General features: G+C 42.6%; 1 protein-coding gene across 1 annotated transcript; it reads right to left on the reverse strand.

The window, feature by feature from the left end:
- Positions 1 to 2,324: 2,324 nt before the first annotated feature.
- On the reverse strand, positions 2,325 to 21,978 carry SLC45A2 (solute carrier family 45 member 2). The gene is made up of 7 exons (XM_054397962.1): positions 21,543 to 21,978; positions 20,289 to 20,465; positions 14,012 to 14,337; positions 10,703 to 10,846; positions 9,313 to 9,436; positions 7,286 to 7,491; positions 2,325 to 2,549 (listed from the first exon to the last, which is right to left on the reverse strand). Exons 1-7 carry the CDS (start codon positions 21,976 to 21,978, stop codon positions 2,325 to 2,327), a joined length of 1,638 nt encoding a protein of 545 aa, XP_054253937.1.
- Between the last annotated feature and the right edge of the window lie 345 nt (positions 21,979 to 22,323).

The raw sequence follows: 22,323 nt of genomic DNA on the forward strand, positions 1-22,323 counted from the left end.
GGGTTGATTATCTCAAGACATCTGTTTTCATCTAGACATACGATCTGCATAAACATGACATAAAGATCTTTATTTATTTATGTATATGGAAATAAAAGCCGATGAGAAAGCTCAAACCCAGGGTAATCCTAACTTTTAAACTTATATCAGTGTAATAAAAGATGTTATTAAGCACAATAACTGATTGTATTGATAACTCAAATCCTCAGCTAATGCAAAGGGGCAGAAAAGGTGGAACTTCTTCACAGTTCTTCAGTGCTTTTGATGCTTTAAATATTTTAGCATTTCTATTGCCAAAGAAATTATTTTATTCCTTCTCATGAATTAGTAACGTTTTAGATGATAGTTTTCAGTAACACCTGAAATATATTTTTGACTTCAGAACTAGTGCCATCATATTTTTTCTGGTTTAAACCTTGTTTTTCAAATTGTACATAGTTTTTTTTGTCTGCACTCTATTTTTGATAAAGAATCATTAGGAAAAATATTATGTTGAAGTCTTAGAAGCAAGTGTAGGATGTTTTTATGGAAAGATTTCCAAAGAAAAAATGTCTTCTGTAGTACACGGTGAATCTCGAAAGGAAAGATCATAAGAAATATCATAACATGAGTTCCTGGAACAGTTTTCTCTCACTAAGTCTGCAAATAAAAGCAATGATATAGGTGATGGTCATATCTCTCTTCTCTCTGCAGGTTCACAATTCTTGTTATGTTGTTACAGATCTATGGTCCTGAATCAATGCCATCCTTCTCATTGTCTAACAGAGCAGAAATAGCACTGACCATTCGAATTTTAATGTTCTGATGGCATTATATCTCAAAGAAAATACTGACAAAGACTTAGGTAAACATTGCAAAATTTCTTTCCCAGCCTCACACTTGAATCAGAGCTTTACAACCTTAGCTCATGGGGAATCTAAGAGCTGATCAGCTCAACAGTGCATTTGACTGAACAGTGTTAACTCTACATGTGCAACATTAAACAAAACAAAACAAACAATCCCCCCACAACCCCAAACCAAAACAGAAAACAAGCAAGCAAACTAACAGACAAAACCCCAAAACAAAGAAAATAAATAAAAAAACCCACAACAAAAACAAAACCAAAACTCCCCATACCTGGCAACAGTCTCTTTCTGTGTTGCTGTTCATTAACTATATTGCATTAGCAGATGTCTTCATGTGGCTTAGCATGTAACTCAGTAAACAGATACGACATTTTCCAGGACAGAGGAAGCACAGCACAAATACAGCATTCTCACAAACACAGGATTTTCAAAACTCTGGCAATATTATACAAATAAGAATGAAGCTTCGTATGCAATTAAATAGAAATATCTGGACTTCAGTATTTACTGTACAGTAATTCCTGATCATGCTTTGCAGAACTAGATTTATTTACAGTATTCTGTAAAGAACAAACGCCATGTCACTCAAAGCTAGACACAAGAAGGAAAACAGGGAAAACAGGAATGCTACTTTAAGGTAAACACTGTCATATCCAGTGTCACAATTTATGTGACTTACAAACATTCACAGAATTCTTATTTCGGACAAGTTTATTTTTTAAATTACAGTATCAAAGTCAAGAGGCCATGATTTTAAGAAGGAAGAAATGCCAGCTGTTTCCCATAGTTCGATTGCTTAAGTGCCTACCAATTTTCACTCCTGGTATGAAATAATTACTTTATAGTTATTCTTTTGAATAATAGGGTCCACTATTTTTTATATTCCAATCATCTTTCACACTCATATCTACTTTTGCCAGTAGGTGGGTATCAATTGATCCTCTCTAACAGTAGTAATAAACATAACACAATTGCGCCCTGCATGACCTCCGACACCTGTTTGCTCCTCCTGCAGCTTTTGGCTAGCAGATGGAATATCCCCGTACTTAAGATACTAGAAAACAAGATAAATAGAAGCATTCTTCCTAAGTGGCTATTTTCGTTACTTCTTCAACTTAACATAGTCCATCTATTAACTTCCACAAATTGGCAATGAGCAGTTTCATAATGACTCCTCATGTAGGACATTCGGATACCATTGGCATGCACATTGTCATGTGTAATAGGATGTTTAGACACTGAGGTTTGGAGGGCTGAAGGAATAATGCAGTCAAAATACAGAAGCTTTCAATCTGAGGCATTAGGCAACCAGTTTCATCAAGTCTCCATTTTGTGAAGCTCTGGAATTGCAGCCACTCCAAAGAGGTAAGAGGGGAGGATGTGCCAGCAGTATCAGCATGGCAACAGCACCAGTGCTACTGACTCAGAAAGAAAAAGCTCCCCTGGGGAGACTTCTTCTGATATCTTCACATAGTCCTATTCCACATACCGAACACAAAAAGCAACAAAGCAGCAGCCAATCAGTGCAACTGTAGATGCTGAAATCACTGTGACTGCGCTGCCAGCAACACTAACCAAGAGACCCAGGCCCACACCGAGTATGATCTGGGCCAGCTGGACCATGCAAGTGAGAGCAGCACAGTCAATGCCCTTCCCTCGCCTGTGTTCTCCAGCTTGTTCCTCATCCTGCAGCTTCAGGCTCTGCAAAAAAGCACAAAACAAAACCCACTGAAATGAGACCACCTTGCAGCTCTCAGCCAAGGCACCATCATTATCCACAGCTGCACTAAGATCGACCAATAGGCTCTCTCTGCTTCCCTTCTGGTTTGGGTTTCGTTTTTTTTTTTTTTCTTCTCCCACAGAGGTTACAGAATTCAAACAGATTTCACAAGTGAAATTGGGATTTCCAAACTCCCCCTAGACTGTGCCATCTCCCCCATCTGCAGTTTTTCCCTCAATCCCTTCTCTCAAGGACAGAATGAAATTTGCTCAAAAAATTAGCCATTTCCTTCAAGTTCCAGGCCTGTTTGAGCTCTGGCAAACCTACATCCTACAGTGTAAGTTGTGAATAATTTAACTCCATTTCTCATGGCTGAAGGAAAACCTCAAAGAGATGTGAAGATGAGGCATACTATGTCACACACACGCATATTATGTCACACACATGCATATATGGTGCATTTGGTTATAAAGGAGCACTGTGCTCTGAAGTTATGGCTCAAAGCACATGAAGGAGTTCAGTACTAAAATCTAAATGTAATGCTTTCATTGCTGGGGGAAAAAATAATCTGAGAACAAACATCCAGGTTAGGATTCCTCTTCAGACAATTACATCAGATTACTGATCAGCCGTGTATCTGCTGTCATATATAGCAGACTAAAAGGTTTCATTCATTATAGGCAAGCATCTTGTACATGAGCACCCTGTGAAAGTGGTTGATCACTAGCACAGGTTGAACAGAGGGGTTGTGAAATCAATAGAATTGTTTTGGTTGGAATACTCATTTAAACTGATCAAGTTCAACTGTTAACACTGCTAGGCCACCACTAAATCATGTCCCTGTGCACCACATCTACATGTCTTTTAAATACCTTCAGGGATGGTAACTCCACCATTTCCCTGGGAAGCCTGTTCCAGTGCTTGACAATCTTTTAGGCAAAAAAATTTTCCTAATGTCCAACCTCCCCTGGTACAACTTGAGGACCTTTCCCCTTGTCCTATCACTTGTTAATTGGGGGAATAGACCAACATCCACCTTGCTACAGCCTCATTTCAGGTAGTCTCCCCTCAGACTCCTGTTCTCCAAACTAAACAATCCCAGTTCTCTCAGCTGCTCCTCAGAACACCTCTTCTGCAAACCCTCCTCCAGCTTTGTTGCTCTTTTCTGGTCACGCTCCAGAAACCCAATGTCCTATTTGTAGTGAGGGGCCAAAACTTGAACACAGTATTTGAGGCACTGCCTCACCAGTGCTGAGTACAGGAGAGAAAAAAAATCACTTCTCTAGCTGACCTGGCCACACTATTTCTGATACAGACCAGGGTGCTGTTAGACTTCTTGGTCATCTGAGCACACTGCTGGGTCATACTCAGACAGCTGTCAACCAATACCCTCAGGCCCATTTTCACCAGGCAGCTTTCCTGCCACTCTTCCCCATGCCTGTAGTGCCGAAAGGATCGTTGTGACCGAAGTGCAGAATCCAGCACATGTGGAACCTCATACGACTGACCTTGGCCCATCAATCCAGCCTGCCCAGATCCCTCTGTAAAGCCTCCCTATCTTCAAGGAGATCAACACTCCCACTGAACTTGGTGTCATCTGGAAACTTAGTGCTTTTGATCCCACATCATTGTAGAAGACAGTAAAGAGAACAGGTCCCTGTAGAGAACCCTGAGGAACAGCACTTGTGACAAGCCACCAACTAGATTTAATGCCATTCTCTATAACTTTTTGGGCCCAGCCATCCAGTCTCCATCCTCAGACATAGGCAAATCTGATGGGACATAAGTGGGGAAACTGCTCCAGGGGGTCCTGCTTGAGTAGTAGGCTTGGACTACATAATCTCTGGAGGTCTGTTCTCATTCCAGCTGTTCTGGGATTCCATTTTCTGTTTTATTTGGAACTTATGTGTAGCTTACATGTTTCTTTTTTCTCTTGCATAGGCTGCTGAGCATGTCCAGAGAAAGGCCACGAAGCTGGGGAAGGGCCTGGAGAACAAGTCTTATGAGGAGTGGCTGAGGGATCTGGAATTATTAAGTCTGGAGAAAAGGAGGCTAAGGGGAGACCTTATCACTCTGCAATTACCTGAAAGGAGGTTGCAGGGAGTGGATGTTGGTCTCTTCTCCCTAGTTTCAAGTGATAGGACAAGTGGGCTCAAGTAGCACCAGGGGAGTTTCAAATTGGATATTAGGAAAATTCGTTTACTGAAAGAGTGGTCAGGAGTGGGCTGATGGTGGAGTCACTATCCCTGGAGATGATCAAAAAATATGTAGACATGACATTTTGGACCATGGTTTAATGGTCATGGTGTTGTTAGGCTGGACTCAATGATCTTAGAGGTTTTTTCCAACTGAAACAATTATAAGATTCTGTGATTCTATAAATGGAAAAATTAGGAATCAAATCTATAAAATATGTGACCACATGGAGACTTTCTCCTGGGATTCAACAGATGGTGATGCTTAGAAGCGGTATGGAAGAGTAGGGCACGTTTGTCCTGGCAGGGCCAGGACATGGCCCAGTACAAACCCAGACAGGCCTTAAGATGTCTAGACACAGGGTTCCTTTCTCTCCCCTCCTTCCTGCAGAAAAACAGGGCAGTGTGCGAAAAGGAACAAACGGGACAGGACTCCTGCCTGTCTGGTAAACAAAATGTTTATCTGGGGTGAGAGCATGTAAGCTGACCACTGCTCCCCCAGATACAAGGTCCTTGCTTCTGCCTTTTGTGGTTACAGCCCAGCAGAACGCCTTTCCATTGGGCAGCTACAGGTTAGCTTCAGTGCCCCTTTGGACCAACCGATCTCTAGCAATTTGTATATATACAAGTGACTTGGTAGTCATATTTGCCTTGCTCAAGCTTGCAGAAGCCTTGCCTTGCTTCAGGCCTTGCTGCCTCAAGTCACCTGCCCTGCCTCAGGTGCCTAGTCCAGAGTCTAGGATAAAGCCACAAGCCATACACATGCAAGCTGGAGAAGCCACAAGCATAGAAGCTGAAGTCACCAAGCCTGCTTCCTCTTGCCACCAGAATCGTGCCGTGCCTCAGTTTACCCAGGAACCAAGCAAGAGCCTGGCGCCAAGAGCGTTGTTAACTGCCTGCCGTCTGCTGGAAGCCAGACCAGCCTGGGACCGCGCGGTGAACCTTTCTTGCCGGCAATCTGCCGTGCTGTGCCTTACAAGAGTGCCCCAAAGCTAACACAGCAGCAGCAGCAGCAGCCTTATATGGGTAAAATTAGCTGTGAGTAGCTAACTCATTGACCTTAGGGATTAACGGTTCTTATTGAGCATCCCCCCATACTGTAATCGAGTGCTATCTTCTCTGAGGGACTTTCTCTTTCCAAGTTGTTGCCTCCTAATTTGCATAGAATAGTTTGTATTTTGCCCTAAGACTGCATAATTCCATTGTAATTATATCTTCTGACCGTACAACGATCCTTTTAACGAGTTTTGGCATATTTCATAATAAAGGGTTATTGTTTTTATTAATAGCCATTTGCCATATCATTTATTAATTATTGTTGTAAGGGGCATTAACAAATATTCCTCCCCTCGACCACAACAATGTTCTCTATCTTGCCCTGCACTGATCTCAACAATGCTTCTGTGTTGTTTATTTTTCAAACAGTTTGATATCGCCTTTATTAATTTCTTCAAATGTCTCCAGATATAATGGGAACTCCTCCAAAGTCCTCCCAATTCTCCTTATCCTTTCTTGTTTCCAGCTCTCCCAGTAATTTAAGAGACTTGAGAGGATTTTTCCATTAAAGAGCTCAACACTTTACAAGACATGAAGCTCCTGCTGTGCCCTGTAACATGATATAAGGAATGAAAGCGTTTCTGTATTTTCCTTGGAAACATGATTTCATGTGGTGGAGAACCAAAAAAAACCAACCAGACATTAAGAGAGATAATAAGAACGTGGCATCTTATTTAATACTGAACTATATAAAACTGTTTACACTTGAGTTTCAAATCTTTAGTAGTTAACAGCTTTTGTAACACCTTGTAGTTAGCTAAAAAATCTGCCAGCCTTTACAGTGTGGTTATTAACCTAAGGAATTCAGAAATTAAGTCCTCAGCTAATGCAGCTGGAAGGAAGGAATACAAGGAAGGTTGCACCAGAAGGTAGCACAGGAGAAGCCCTTTTATCTGACTGCTGCCTGACACGTACTGTGCTTGGCTTTGGTTGGTGATGATAAATAATTACAGAATCACAGAATTATTGATGCTGGAATAGACCTCTGAGATCGTCAAGTCCAGCCTATGACCTAACACCACCATATCGACTAGGCCATGTCATTAATTGCCACATCCAATCTTTCCTTAAAGACCTCCAGGGATGGTGACTCCAACATCTCCCTGGGCAGTCCACTCCAGTGTCTGATCACCCTTTCCATAAGGAGGTGCTCCTAACATCCAACCTAAAGCTCCCTTGGTGCAGCTTCAGGCCATGCCCTCTCATCACAAGTTTCCTGGGAAAAGAGCCCAACCCCCCAAAACAGGCAGGGGATACTCACTACCATTTGTTTCACTGCAGGATGGTTTGAGAAGTATAGAGCTGGGAGCTTAACTCTTTAAAAAACTTTCCATTCTTAACACGTGTCATCACAGTTTGAAATAAAAGGTCAAAGCTGCTCACCATTTTTCTTCAGTTTTCCCACAAAACAAACTAAACAGACGCAGACAGATATAAACTTACCCTTGCCTAGACACTGAACTCACCTCTTCTTCCTTGTGATACTCTGCAATGAGGTGGAATGGTACTGTGTACAGCGTGCTGGACATGACGCCAAAGAGGGAGCACAGAGCCAGAGTGGAATAGACATTGGGAAACAAGCCAATTAATCCAGTACCCAATCCAAAAAGCAGGTATCCGACAAAATAAAGTCCCTTTAATCCTATATATGGCAGAAGGATTTTCTGTATGTCTGTGAGAATAAAGTGAAAATGTTGATAAAACTGAAACAAACCAGGTTACATTTAGTCTGGGGGTTCCTTTAAGGGGTTATATTTTATAAAATACAATGAAAGAGATTATCTCACTGATTTTGCAAGTTGCCTCAAATTATTGCAGGTATAAACTTGCCAAAGTATACTTGCTGTCTCTTATTCAGACATGCTGGAGGGAAGGGATGCCATCCAGAGGGAGCTTGACAGGCTGGAGAGGTGGGCACAAGCCAGCCTCATGAGGTTCAACATGACCAAGTGCAGGGTCCTGCATCTGGGTTGAGGCAATCCCAAGCACAAATCCTGGCTGGGCACTAACTGGCTGGAAAGCAGCCCTCAGGAGAGGGACTTGGGGGTGCTGGTGGACGAGAAGCTCAACATGAGCTGTCAATGTGCACTTGCAGCCCAGAAAGCCAACCAGATCCTGGGCTGCATCAAGAGAAGTGTGGCCAGCAGGTCAAGGGAGGTGATTCTCCCCCTCTACTCAGCTCTGGTGAGACCCCACCTGGAGTACTGCATCCAGTTCTGGAGCCCCTATTACAAGAGGGATATGGACATGCTGGAACGTGTCCAGAGAAGGGCCACCAGGATGATCAGAGGGCTGGAGCACCTCTCCTGTGAGGACAGACTGAAAGAGTTGGGGCTGTTCAGTCTGGAGAAGAGAAGACTCTGAGGTGACCTTATTGTGGCCTTCCAGTATCTGAAGGGGGCCTACAAGAAAGCTGGGGAGGGACTTTTTAGGCTATCAGGTAGTGATAGGACTAAGGGGGATGGAATAAAGCTGGAAGTGGGGAGATTCAGGCTGGATGTGAGGCAGAAGTTCTTCCCCATGAGAGTGGTGAGAGCCTGGAATGGATTGTCCAGGGAGGTGGTTGAGGCCCCATCCCTGGATGTGTTTAAGGCCAGGCTGGATGAGGCTCTGGCCAGCCTGATCTAGTGTGAGGTGTCCCTGCCCATGGCAGGGGGGTTGGAACTAGATGATCCTTGTGGTCCCTTCCAACCCTGACTGATTCTGTGATTCTATGATTCTGGAACAGCCATCTCCAGAGAAGAAGTAGTTAACAACCATTCTGGAAGAAATGCCCTCATTGACAACTTCAGAGGTTTTTGCTGTTTGATTATAATATGAATATTTGGCATCAGCCTCTGTCTGAGCTGAGATAGGCACTACTGAGATGCCTGTAGTTAAGCTCCAAAGGGGAAAAGGTTTCCCTCAAGCCTCTCTGAGATGCTTAGCTGAGCTCCCAAAATGCTACTCATTTGAGTTTTCAGACCACAAGTAATTTTATTTAATCCCTGGTCAGACCTATGGTAAAATCTACCTAGGGAACTGTGCTAGCATATTTACACACAATTGTGGAGAGCAAAATTCACACTTCTGGCAGAACTTCTACTGCACTGTGAAGAACTTCTTCTATGAGGAATGCAGATGGGGAGAGGACATCAGAGGGACCTTCAAGAACCCACAGCTACAGCACTGCTGGGTGAAAAGTGTATCAGAATGGTGTCCCTAACAGCCATTTGGGTCTACAATTAACTTCAGGATGGTTTTCAGTGTTCAGGGTCAGTTCAGAAGCAGAACAACTCCTTATTCTCAAAGTGACCCCTCATGATGTGGTCAGGAACTGTTCTTGCTTAAGATATGACTGTCTAACAATGTTGAGAATGTAACAGTTCTTAAAGGTTTTCATATGGACCCCCCCCCACCTTTAATTCAGTGTCACTTTATTTTTTAAAACAGCAGCAAACAGTTTAAACACTGTTTCAAAATACACTGTTGGAGTACATTCCTAGGTACTTACATGAATAGACTGATGAAGAAATTGCATTGATGCACAGCCCCCAGCATCCCATCTCTACTCCTGTTTTGTAGGTAAGGTAAAGTGTGGAGTTATGGGGTGCATAAGGACTACCCTTGTAAACAACCTGAAAGAGACCACAAAGATGAGAGAAGGCAAGGATGGACTGCACATTTATAATACCTCCTTCTTATGGGAGCGAGGTACCTTACACAGGGCCTCATCTCTGGGAGAGGAGATAATTAGCACCCAAGTGGAGCCCTAACCATCCCTTCACAGTTCTCCAGGTTTCACAGTCAGTTCTCCCAGGTTCTCACATCCCAGGCTCCTCATTTATTACCCACTGCCTTTTCCTGGACTGTCCATTCTGCACTGACTCATTTGCTCTTTTTCTTTTGGGTGTCTCATTTCCCACTACTCTCTCTCCACTTCTGCCTTCTTGCCTTAGCCTTTCTTTCCCTAATTTATCTACAATGATTTTTCCACCCAGTAACTGTCTTAATTTTCCACACTCATTTTTTCAACCAATAACTGTCTTATTTAGTTCCTTATCTAGGCAGGCAAAAGCTTTTCCTTCAGTTGTTCGTATACACTGCAGGGGGAGAAAAGCACTTAATCTCACCTACAGAAACAACAGCAAAAAAAAAAAAAAGCAAGGAAATGGGAAAGCTGGATGGAAACCACAGGAAAAAAAATGAAGTGGCAAGGAGAAGATTTCTGCCACGAGAATATTTGTACCCTGGAAGAAAGGAGATACACAGGATTGTATAGGCAAGAACCACTAGCAGAGACTTACAGTCTTACTGCCTGAGAATGGGGTGAAAAACTGTGGCACCGTGTACCATGAAGGTGAAGAACTGATGGCAAAAGAGACCCAGGGATGGGTTTAAAGAGGTATGGTACAGAGAGCCAAATTTGAAGAGACAAGAGCCTTGAGCCTACAAATAACTCACCGTGTGCAAAAAGCTGCAGTGCCTGAGGACAGGTAGGCTGCAGTGCAGGTGAACAGTTTTGTGCCAGCAGTGCCCATACACCAAGATAAAAGCCAGCTGTGTCCAAGCAACATCAGTGTTACTTTAGTACGGAAGCATGCCCATCTCAGAGCAGCTCCAAAGTCAAAGCAGAGAAACAACGTGTTTGAAACAGCTCAGACAGCCTCATTTGAAACCATTAAAATAGAAACGAATAGTCTTACAAATACTTAAGGTTACTCCCTAAAATCCAGCAGACCCTGGCTCAGAACAAGGGCCTGAGATCAATTAGCTGTTTTGCAAAACTTTTGTTCAGCCATCCAAATACAGCTGTCTCTGCCACCACTGTCACATCTTAATTTCTTTACTGTCTCATTTCTTCTGGTGGAGGAAGGAGAAGCAAGAGGATTTTATGCATTTACCTGCCCCATGAAATCTGTGAAGAACAGCATGTTGGCCAGGAAAGCCATCCATCCAAAGAGGTGGCTCACACACAGATAGCGGTAGTGGGATGGCATGCTTAAAAGCGTCTTCAAGAGTGATTTAAGGGTCACCCGCCTTTGATCCTAAAAGCAAGTATTTAACAATACTCTGTTATTGCCCTTGAAGGCTAATAAACGAACAGTGAAGGCAAATGAAGGCGGCCTCGGCATCCTTCAACCACTAAAGCTCCTAAGTTTTACATCTGGTTTTGCTAGGAAGGCTTGCTTGGGTACTGAATGTTCTTCATGACATACTTCATTAGTAGAGCCATTCCCTAATGAAGTCAGCTGAAAGATTCACAGAGACCCTGGCAGAGCCTAGCGAGGTGGTAGAAGCCCCATCCCTGGAGGTTTTTAAGGCCAGGCTGGATGTGATGCAACCTGATGTAGTGTGAGGTGTCCCTGCCCATGGCAGGGGGGCTGAAACTAGATGATCCTCGAGGTCCCTTCCAACCCTAACAATTCTATGATTCTATGTAACATTTCTTGCTGTTATAATAAATAGGATTATAAGTAGCATTGTTATTTACTAGTACAATCAAGTGAAAATTTCCTGTCAAAGAGAATTCAGTGGAGCTGAAAAAAAAAAAAAAAAAAGCATGACACCAAAACCAGGAAAAAAATTCAAACTTCTCCATGGAGACAACCAACTTGTCATTAAAAATCCAAAGCTGCCATGGAAAAAGCCACACTTCCTGAGAATTAAAATGTATCACTTGTGGAATATGGTACTTCTGAGATGTCATTCTCATTACCTTAAGTGCTAAATTCCCTAGAAAACTTGACCTCTTCTTTTGGTGTATCATTACCATGAGATTTCCACTATGCACTGTCCTCCATGAAACTGGGGAAGAATGTGATACATCACAGGAGATGCAGCACCACTCAGAATCCTAGCACCCAGAGAATGTGAGCTGCAGCACCTGAATACCTCATCCCGTGGCTGAAATCAGAACATTTTTGGTAGTCATTAACAAACCTCTGATGTAGAAAAGCAGAATCTCTCACCACTTTCAATGCCCCACCTGATCTCCCTCTTTCTTGTCCAAGCCTTCTGCCCCCAAACTCTCAGTTTCTTTTACAGTCACATTCTTCAGACCACTTGTATCACTTGACTTTTTTTTTCAGTGCTGTAGCTGTGCTTGATGTCAGGCATTTGAAAACCACAACCCTCACTGCTTTGAAGCTTCTCCTGTGATTATTTGATTTTTTAAAAAATAAAACGGAACTATTTCATTTGTGCCTGATGGAATGTTTCCAATTTTCTCTAGTGATGTTTGAAGGCAACAGTATGGTTGCCTTCAAACAGTATGAGAGAGATGGTAAGGGAAGCTGCACAGGCACAATGTAAAAGCTAGTGTTAATTATTGGTAAAATGAATTTTGTCTTCAGTGTGCTCTAAGATAATGACATTTTTTTACTTCCTTCAATGCTTTACTTACTTTTCACAATTCTGCTTCCCTTTGAACTAGGTTATACTATAAGTTACTCTATTAATAACTATCATGTATCAAACTGGGAAACACTTTGCTATAGTGGGAGGTTTTTAATCCTTATAGGAATGTCCAAACTCAATTGCTAATTTTTACCTTGAACTGCATATTGCCCAAATCCCTTAGAATATCTCTTGGCATCACTGTCTCTTTTAAACAATGTGAGCTTTCTATTCTTCTTATAAAAAGCAAACAACAACAAAAAAATTCCACATTGTCCTATTAGTGATATTTCAAGAACAGTTACTATTGTTTGACTTGGCTTATTTAATTTGTTCATCTTTTTCACACAGCTTTTCCAATCTAAGTCTTAACATAAGTTTAAGGAACTACCATGGACACTGTTGTAATTACCAAAAATGATTTGACAGCCAGACAGAAATGCTTGCTTTAACTAGTTAGGTATTTTAGAGACTGGAAACAGAAACCGAAATGTTTAATGAAATGTTTAATGCACACATTCAACACACACCAACACATAAACCCTGCCCTAATTTAAAGGATGTGCTGAAGTTTGACTCCTTTCAAGTTCCTTATCTTTCAAAAGCTCACAATACCAAATAATTTTCTCTATAAAATCACTACAGCTCAAGGACTAAAATGATTCATAAGGATACAGAGGAATCATTATGACTTTGATTTTAGGGCCATAGATCCTGAATAACTTGGCAACACACTAAAGAACAAAAGATTAATAACCTTGGAGATCTATTCATACTGTAACAAATCAAATCTCATTAATAATCAGGGTAGCTGTCAGAATTTAAGAGCACAGTCCTTAATTTTGAAGATAGAGGGCCATGATGCCTGCAGGAAAAAAAGAGAGACACAGAAAAACATTTCTTCAAGGAAGCACTTACACAGTCATGAATGAATTCAGAAAACATGTGCCACAAGAGACAAACCATTAAGTCAGGCAGTGTCTAGAATTCATACATGCCTAGGCACTTCAAAGAAACATAAGAGAGAGAAAGCACTGTGAGCCTCTGACAGTCTGTCCAACACAAAATACAGAGAGGAAGGCATAGTGGATGCTAGAGCTAGAAGATAGGGATGGGGAGATAAATGAAAGCCCTACGATCTAAAAGGAGATGGTTTGCAATCTGCTGCACCACTTAGACATACACAAATCTCTGAGGCCAGATGGCATACACCCAAGAGTACTAAGAGGACTAGTGGACATGCTCACCAAGCCACTTTCCATCAAGGTGGCATTGCTATAGAAGTTGTGATTTAAACACATCAGTACTGTAAATAGACCCTCAATGAAATGCTGAGCAGCAGCAAATCCAAATATTTATCAGACGAGGGAACAAACACTTCTTATGTACTGTGTGAAAGTGTGTGGAATTCAGTGGGAGTTACAGATTTATATCAAATATTAATGATTCATAGTCCTCATCTGCAATTTGATGTCAATTCTGTCAGGACTAAATGGACAAAACAGACCCTCTCCACAATGTTCACAAAGAGGACAACGAGAGACTGACACAGCAGAAATCTGAACGTGGTTCGCTCTCATCCCTGCCAGTTGTTGAAAGCACCTGAACTGGCGTCTCACCGCTCTTGCTGGAAATACTTAGTAAACAAAAAAAAGAGAAAAGAGAGGAGCCTTTCTCCTGACCTCGTATCCTGGTGGGGACCCTTTTTTTGTGTGTGTGAAAGGGCTACACTTCAAATGGTTCTCATTAGCTAATAAAAGTGTCTCCAAGGATGCAAACATATGGCTTACAAAATAACCTCTGCACACACTTACCTCCATGCGTGACGTAACAGTACATTTCCCTGGTTTAGCTGCAGCCTTTATTTCAGTATATGTTGATTTTAAGTAACCGTTCTTGATCTCCTCCTCTATGGAGCTGTATTTGTAGGATTCAGACACTTCCAACAAGAACTTTGTCTCCTTATTTTCATATCTGAGTGGGACTTCGGGAATACTGTACAGATGTACAGTAAGGCAGATTAGGAAAACCAAGGCTGCGAATAAGAAAATCACCTGGAATTCTGATGCCAAGGAATATATGAGTACAGTTTGACCCCAATCCATAGCACCTGTCAGGTAACCCAGGGCTCCTCCAAAACCTACAGGGATGGGGGGAAAAAAAAAAAGAAAGAAAAAGGTTCTATTGGCATTGATAAAATAAACAGACAATACACAATAGCCACAACATGCAATCCTCTAGAAACGACTGAATAAACAGTCTTCAAATATTAATCACATGATGCAGGAATATTGAGCTAACCACATGCATGAGCAGTTACCAAAACATCTCTTGGAAAATCTCCTCAGCTCTGGCAGACACTCTCCAAAAATGCCTGAACATATACCAGCATGGGGCCTTCAATCTTTCTTCTTGCCTCTTTGAAGCCTTACTTGCAACAATTAGTAATACAAAATAAAATTCCACTTAAATTTAAGGTATTTTTAAAACCTCACTTTGTTCTGTGAAAAAAAAAAAAAGAAACACTTTTAAAAATTATATTGGAACTACCTATAGCCTAGACTTTGTAAAATGTTTTTTAAATAGCCGGATCTAGAAACACTGCCTTCATGTGATTTTTTTTTAAAGGAAATAAAACTAAAAACATTCTTTTGTACTTATCAAAATACAAGTGCCTCATCACTCAAAAATGAAAGAACAAAAAGGATCAAATACAAATGTGCAATTCTGCTCACTGACTTTCTTAGGGAAACTAGAAAAAAATCAGAGTGCTAATTTGTCTTAGAAGTTAATAAAACCAGCATTCAGTCTAATTTTTTTTTTGCAATTTCTTATTTTTGTCATTGGTGCACACAGTTAAGCAAATTAGAAGCATATGAAGGAACTGGAATTATTTTTCTACTATACTGCTTAAGAGATATGAAGAAAATGTATAGTAGAACCATTTTATCCAACAAAATTGACAGAGGTAACCCATCCTACATTTGCTTCACCTACAAAACACATTGAAAACTGTGTTTTAGAAGGGACTGTATCCTTGCTTGTTCTCAGGAAAAGCAATTAAGCTGTGTAAGAACATTTTTAAGAAAACATACACTAAATGTTTGCACAGGGTGAAAGTCTGACATTTGAGGTCACCTTTGAATGCTCTTTTGACAAGAAGCAATCATGATGCCCTGGGATGAATGGTTAAGGGGTCAGGAGCACAAGCAGTATTTGCTTCTGTCCCCCACTAGCTATGCCTACTGATGGACTAAACATGAAAATCCAGCAGATTAATGCCTGGCTGTGGGACTGGTGTCAACGGCAGGTTTTTGGGTTCTTTGGTCACAGGCTACTCTACAAGACTCCAGGCCTGCTGACTATAGAAAAAAAACTGCTTATCTCTGAGAGGAAAAGGAATCCTGGGACAAGAACTGGGGCGGATGAGTGGTAGGTCTTTAAACTAATTCGGAAGGGGGAAGAAGGAAAAACAAGCCTCACTGAGGACATTCCTGGGACAATTGTGAGGCAGGGTACCAGCTCCACTGCTATCCTAGGGGCTGTAGGGGATAGTGGATTATGCAACACCCACAATGGTAACAGATACTCCTCTGCTAAGTCTCTGAAGTGTCTGTATACCAACGCAAGAAGCAAGGGGAATAAGCAGGATGAACTGGAAATCTGGGTGCAGTTGCAGGGTTATGATCCTGTTGCAATTACAGAGCCATGGTGGGACAGCTCCCATGACTGGAATGTGGTTATGGAGAGCTATGTTCTCTTCAGGAAGGACAGGCTGACAAGGTGCGGTGGTAGAGTTGCTCTCTATGTGAACAAGCAACTGGAATGTGTTGAGCTCAACCCAGGGGGAGATGATAAAAGCATTGAAAGCTTATGGGTAAGAGTGAAGGGACATACAAACATGGATCATACAGTTGTGGGGGTTTACTACAGACCACTGAACCAGGAAGAAGCTACTGATGAGGCCTTCTACAGGCAGCTGGAAGTAGCCTCAAGAGTAAGTGCCCTGGTGCTCGTGGGTGACTTAAACCACTCAGATATTATTTGGAAAGATCACACAGCCAAGCACAAACAGACCAAAATGGTCCTGCAGTTCATTGATGACAACTTTCTCCTGCAAGTAGCTGAAGAACCAACAAGGAGAAGTGCCATGCTGGACCTGGTATTAACAAACAAAGAAGGACTGGCTGTAGATGTCAAGGTTGGGGGTAATCTTGGTTGCAGTGACCATGACATGTTGGAGTTTAATATCAATAGACAAAGAAGCAGGGTGATAAGTAAAATTTCAGCCATGGACTTTAAGAGGGCTAACTTTCCCCTCTTCAAGACTCTACTTAGAAATACCCAGTGGGCTTAGGGCTCTGGAAGGAAGGGAGGCCCAAGAGAGCTGGTTAATATTCAAACATTACCTCCTCTGAGCTCAAGAGAAATGTATTCCCTTGAAAAAAATCAAGTAAGGCAAGCAAAAGACCTGTGTGGATAAGCAAGGAACTCTTAGTAAAACTCAAAAAGAAAAAAGAGGTTTACAATATGTGGAAAAAAGGACTAGTGGAAAAAACAATTATAGAGATATAGCCAGAGAATGTAGAGACACAACAAGGAAAGCCAAGGCTTTCTTGGAACTGAATCTTGCCAGAGGAGTGAAGGAGAACAAGAAGAGTTTTTTCAAATACATCAATGATAAATGGAAGAGCAGGCAGAAGGTGGGCCCACTGCTGAATGAGATGGGAGATACAGTAACTGATGATACAGAGATGGCAGAGTTGCTGAATGCCTTCTTTGCCTCAGACTTTACTCCTAACACCAGCCCTCAGGAACCTCAGTCTCTAGAAGCAAGGTAGCAGAACTGGAGAGATGTGGACATTCGCTGGCCAGTCAGGACAGGGTTAGAGATCTCTTATACCATTTGAAGACACACAAATCCATGGGCCCTGATGGGATGCACCCATGAGTGCTGAGAGAGCTGGCTGATAGTGTGGCTGAACCTCTCTCCATCATCTTTGAAAAGTCCTGGAGAACAGGAGAGATGCCTGATGACTGGGAGAAAGCAAATGTCACTCCAGTCTTCAAAAAAGGCAAGAAAGAGGACCCAGGCAACTACAGACTAGTCAGCCTCACCCCCATCCTTGGAAAGATGATGGAGCAGCTCAGCCTGGAGGTCATCTCTAACCACGTGGAAGACAAGAAGGTTATCAGGAGTAGCCAACATGGATTTACCAAGTGGAGATCCTGCCTGACTAATCTGATAGCCTTCTATGAAATTATGACCAAGTGGGTAGATGAGGGAAGAGCAGTGGGTGTCATATATCTTGACTTCAGTAAAGCTTTTGATACTGTCTCCCATAACATCCTCATAGAAAAGCTCAGGAGATGTGGCCTAGATGGTTGGTCAGTGAGGTGGATTGAAAACTGGCTCCACAACAGAGTTCAGAGGGTCGTCATTAATGGCACAGAGTCAACTTGGAGGCCTGTGGCAAGTGGTGTCCCCCAGGGATCAGTACTGGGTCCAGTTTTGTTCAATATCTTTATCAACAACCTGGATGAGGGCATTGAGAGTACCCTCAGCAAGTTCTCTGATGATACAAAACTGGGGGGGGTTGGCTGACATCCTGTCAGGCTGTGCAGCTATCCAACGTGACCTGGACAGGCTGGAGAGCTGGGTGCAGGTAAACCTCATGGAGTTTAATAAGGACAAGTGCAGGGTCCTACATCTGGGGAGGAATAACAACAGGCACCAGTACAGGTTAGGGGCTGCCCTGCTGGAAAGCAGCTCCACACAGAAAGATCTTGGAGTGTTGGTGGACAGCAAGTTCTCCATGGAACAACAATGTGCCCTTGTGGCCAAGAGAGCCAATGGGATCCTGGGATGTATCAAGAAAGGTGTGTCCAGCAGGTCTAGGGAAGTTCTTCTACCTCTCTACTCTGCCCTGGTGAGACCACACCTGGAATCCTGTGTCCAGTTTTGGGCTCCCCAGTTCAAGAAAGACAGAGATCTGCTGGAGAGAATCCAATGGAGAGCCACGAGGATGATCAGGGGACTTGAGCATCTCCCCTATGAAGGGAGACTGAGAACCCTGGGGCTATTTAGTCTTGAGAAGAGAAGACTAAGAGGGGATCTGATCAATGTTTATAAACATCTGAGGGGTGGGTGTCGAGTGGAGGGGGCCAGGCTCTTTTTGGTAGTTCACATTAATAAGACAGGGAACAACAGGTTTAAACTTGAATACAGAAATGTCACCTCAACATGAGGAGAAACTTCTTTACAGTGAGGGTGACAGAGCACTGGAACAGGTTGTCCAGAGAGGTTGTGGAATCTCCTTCTCTGGAGACTTTCAAAACCCATCTGGATGCATTCCTGTGCAGACTACCTTAACTGATCCTCTTCTGGCAGGGGGGTTGGACCCAACGATCTCTTGAGGTCCCTTCCAACCTCTGATACAGTGATGATACTGGAATGCAGTCTGAGGGCTGTGTGTTGAATGTGTGGTCCTCCTTCCACTCATCTCAGTGGTCACGAGCTTCCTAACTGCAAAGCTATCAAAGTTTAGTGTTCAAACTTTAATAAACTGAGGACAAACTGAAGAACAGAATTTTGGAGGTATTTAGTACAGCCTGAAAGAACTAAATAGGAGAAACAAAATAATATTTAAACCAGCAGCTAGAAAAGAAATGGGAATGTTGTTCTATGTGTCTAATGGGGATAGAAAAAGGAACAGTAAATGTTAATTGTAAAGACTCCACGTTAAGATTAGATTTCAGAGAAAAAATATCTAACAACACACCAGTAAAGTGCTGAATACTGCCCTGGGAGAGCTGCAGAACTCATGTCAAGGGAGGTTTCAAGAACAAGCCAGGTACCCATCAAGAAGGATTAAGATGATCTTGCTACAGAGGGCACAGGGTGCTGGACCAAATAATGCAATCTATTACAGTCATATTTGATGTGATTTGTCCCAAATCCCCTTTTTAGAGCTGACTACACAAATCAATCAGCTAAATCTGTAGCTTCAGATTTGGAAATTGGGCCTTTTTTGGTATCACTTGAAAAAAAAAAATTGCAACTAGAGCTCTGCTGAAGGCAAGAATATAAACAGAGCCCTCCCCTGTCCAAACAAGAGATTGTTACAGATGTTATCTGTCAGTTTCAAATGGATACTACTAATTTAATTCCCACGTGGCTGTAAGGTTCCCTTATAGTCTGTGCTCCTGTACACAGCTATCTCATATGTCCCAAAGCAGCCTGCTGTCAACAGCTACCACACCTCCCTCCTTGATTAGAGTAACTGCGACTGAACCTACCTGCTTCTGTGCTTGGTACGGCTCAGTCGTGACAAAAATCTGCACCAACACAGACTGCATGATTTCTCATCCAGTGTGCTTTTTGTCTAATCCTTCCACAGTGAAGGCTCTCACACACAGCTGGAAGAGACTTCAAATTCACATTACAGGTACACAGCCCTGTGTTTCTTCCCTGCGTATTTTTTCAACACGGGGCTCATGTAGTGTAGAAGGTTTTCCTTCTGTAACTCAGCAACATTTCAAACACATATAAAGGCAAATGAGGGTCTTCATTTTCAAGAGTCTGGGCTGAACCACTTGGATTTATTTTCCACACAACTTTGTGGAAGTGAACTTTACACAGAAGCCTTACTTCTGTACAGGAAGGCAGTACGTACTGGAGCACTGCTAAAGAATGGAGATCAACTAATTTGGTTTGTGCAGCTCCTGCTCTATGTCACATGTAAGAAATGAAATATGTTAAATCTCTTAATTTTTGCTCCTCCAAAAGCTTGGGAAAAAAAACAGAAGAAGCCAAATAAACAGTACTTTACTTTAATTGCTGTTACTTAAATTGTGGCTATGTTGCTCTAAATGTTTATGCCTGCAGTGTTTTGCAGCAGAATTCTTGTAGTAGCAATCACAAGTTGCTGTTCTCTGGAGCAGTGAAACCCCAGCAACAAAAGACTCGTGACCGAAGCGCAGGATCAGATGATCAGTTCTTTCAAGATTAGAAACACAGTGAGGATAAAATCCATGCAATTACCCTTCCCTCCTTTGAGAAGTAGGGAGGAAAAGAAAGGATATAAGTACCTGTAAAGAGGGCATGGTAATGCAGACCCTTCTCTTTATCCTGATGAGAGCAGACATCAAATAAATACGCTTTGATGGGGCCATCAATAAAATCAGCTGCAAAATCAAAAAGCACTACTCCCAGCATGGTAATGACTATTGCCCATGTCCGCTGCTTGTCCCTCTCAGCGATGAAAGCTACAAAAAGAAGAACACCCTCATTCTGACAGCAACAATACTATGTTCTGCAAAATCATGTTTTATCTTTCCTTGTATCTCCAAACTATGTGAGAGAGCACAGTGAAACCAGAGTCAGAGAGGCAGGATAACTACTGAGTCAGTGTAGCACTAAACTGTACTAGATTGACATACTGCCTTGAGTCAGTGCAAGCTCAGGGTATTCCAAGCTCCACAATCAAGACTATCAGCAGCCTTTGTCCACTGCTTTGCACTTCAAAGGCCTGCTCTGGTAGTCTAACACACATGTGTTTTGTTGTACTTTCTTTTCTTCTTCTTCTTCTTCTATTTGTCCCACCCTTGCATTGTTTTAGATAATCAAATGTTGACTGTAACATCTCTGCTTGGGCAAATGACTACAAGTATACTCAACACCAGTGATATCCAGAAAAACAAAACAGATCAATTCATAAAAACCACACACTTTCTGTGAAATCACGATCACAACAACAACTTTACATCAAGACTTTCAGAAGTTACATCTCCAGCTGAAATATAACAGTATCTAGGGATGTTCCTATTTGACTGCAGACTCCAAATGCACAATATCCAAGGACTTGCACATTTCTATTATTCATGGGCGTAGCACAGTCCTGAGTTAAGCCAGCACTGTAATAACTAAAGATAAGTATTTTGAATGCTAATCCATCTAACGCAAGGATTAACAGATACTCAGTTGCATTACATCACACAATCAGATATGTATTACATCACACAATCAATATTAATCATTTAACTTAGGAAGGTAGATTTTAGTTTACAAATAATTCCCAGGGCCTAAGCAGTGCTGTAATTGTATGACCTGATCAGGCAAGCACACTAATACACACGTACTGTAATTGCATGCATTAACTACAGAACACTGTGCAGTGTCAGGATTGAACATATGTGTTCCCAGCTTCCTCAACGTAGCTGAGTAACAGGATATCCAATTTTAACAGTCCATTCTAGCAGAGAAAAAAAGGAACCTGTCTTTTCTTTGATTCAAAAGGCTAGAATGCATTTTGTCTCTCAGGACAGCACATGCCCCTTACTCACCTGAGATGATTACGTCCCCATTGAGGTACAAAGCCATGCCTAACAGCATTATGATGCCCAGACCCAGAATGTAAGGTCGCCTCCTGCCCCAGTTACAGGTGCAGTGATCGCTGGCTGAACCTACCACAGGCTGCAGCACGAAGCCCAGGACAGGGCTGATGAGCCACACCAAGCTGTAGAGGTTCTTGGGCAGCCCTACACTGAGCAGCACCGGTGTGACAAAGGCAGCCTCCACAGCATAGCAGAACTCCCGGCCGAACATTGCCATGCTGTGCATGATCAGCCTTCCCACCGCGCGCCTCCGTGGCACCACTGCTCCAGTCCTCGTCACGGATTGCATTAGAGCCTCCTCCTCTCTGGTGCTGTCCATGCCGACCTTGGCCGCTTCAGAAGCGGGTGGAAGAGCCCCGTGGAAACTTTCTTTTGTTGAACTCATTGCACTGGCTATGTGCAGTGGTCTGGCAAGTTGGTGCTGCCTACTCTGGCTGACATGGAGCCCAAATCATATGCCGGGTGGGATCGGCCTGTGCTGGGGGAGGGACTCACATACTTTCATGGCTCTGCGATCACAAGTTATGCAAGGAAGGGGGCGGGGAAGCATGTGTTAACATTAGCAGATCTGAGCTCTTGGGCATCTGCAAATCTCCCAACCATCCACAACTAAAGAATTACTGTTGAGCACAAAACACACATATCAGGAACATACATCACATGTGCAGGGCACAGAATCAGCCTGACACAAAGCTGTTCTTGTTGCTGTAACACCACAGTGATACCCAAA

The sequence above is a fragment of the Indicator indicator genome, chromosome Z (genome assembly GCF_027791375.1).
Source record: "Indicator indicator isolate 239-I01 chromosome Z, UM_Iind_1.1, whole genome shotgun sequence".
Lineage (NCBI taxonomy): Eukaryota > Metazoa > Chordata > Aves > Piciformes > Indicatoridae > Indicator > Indicator indicator.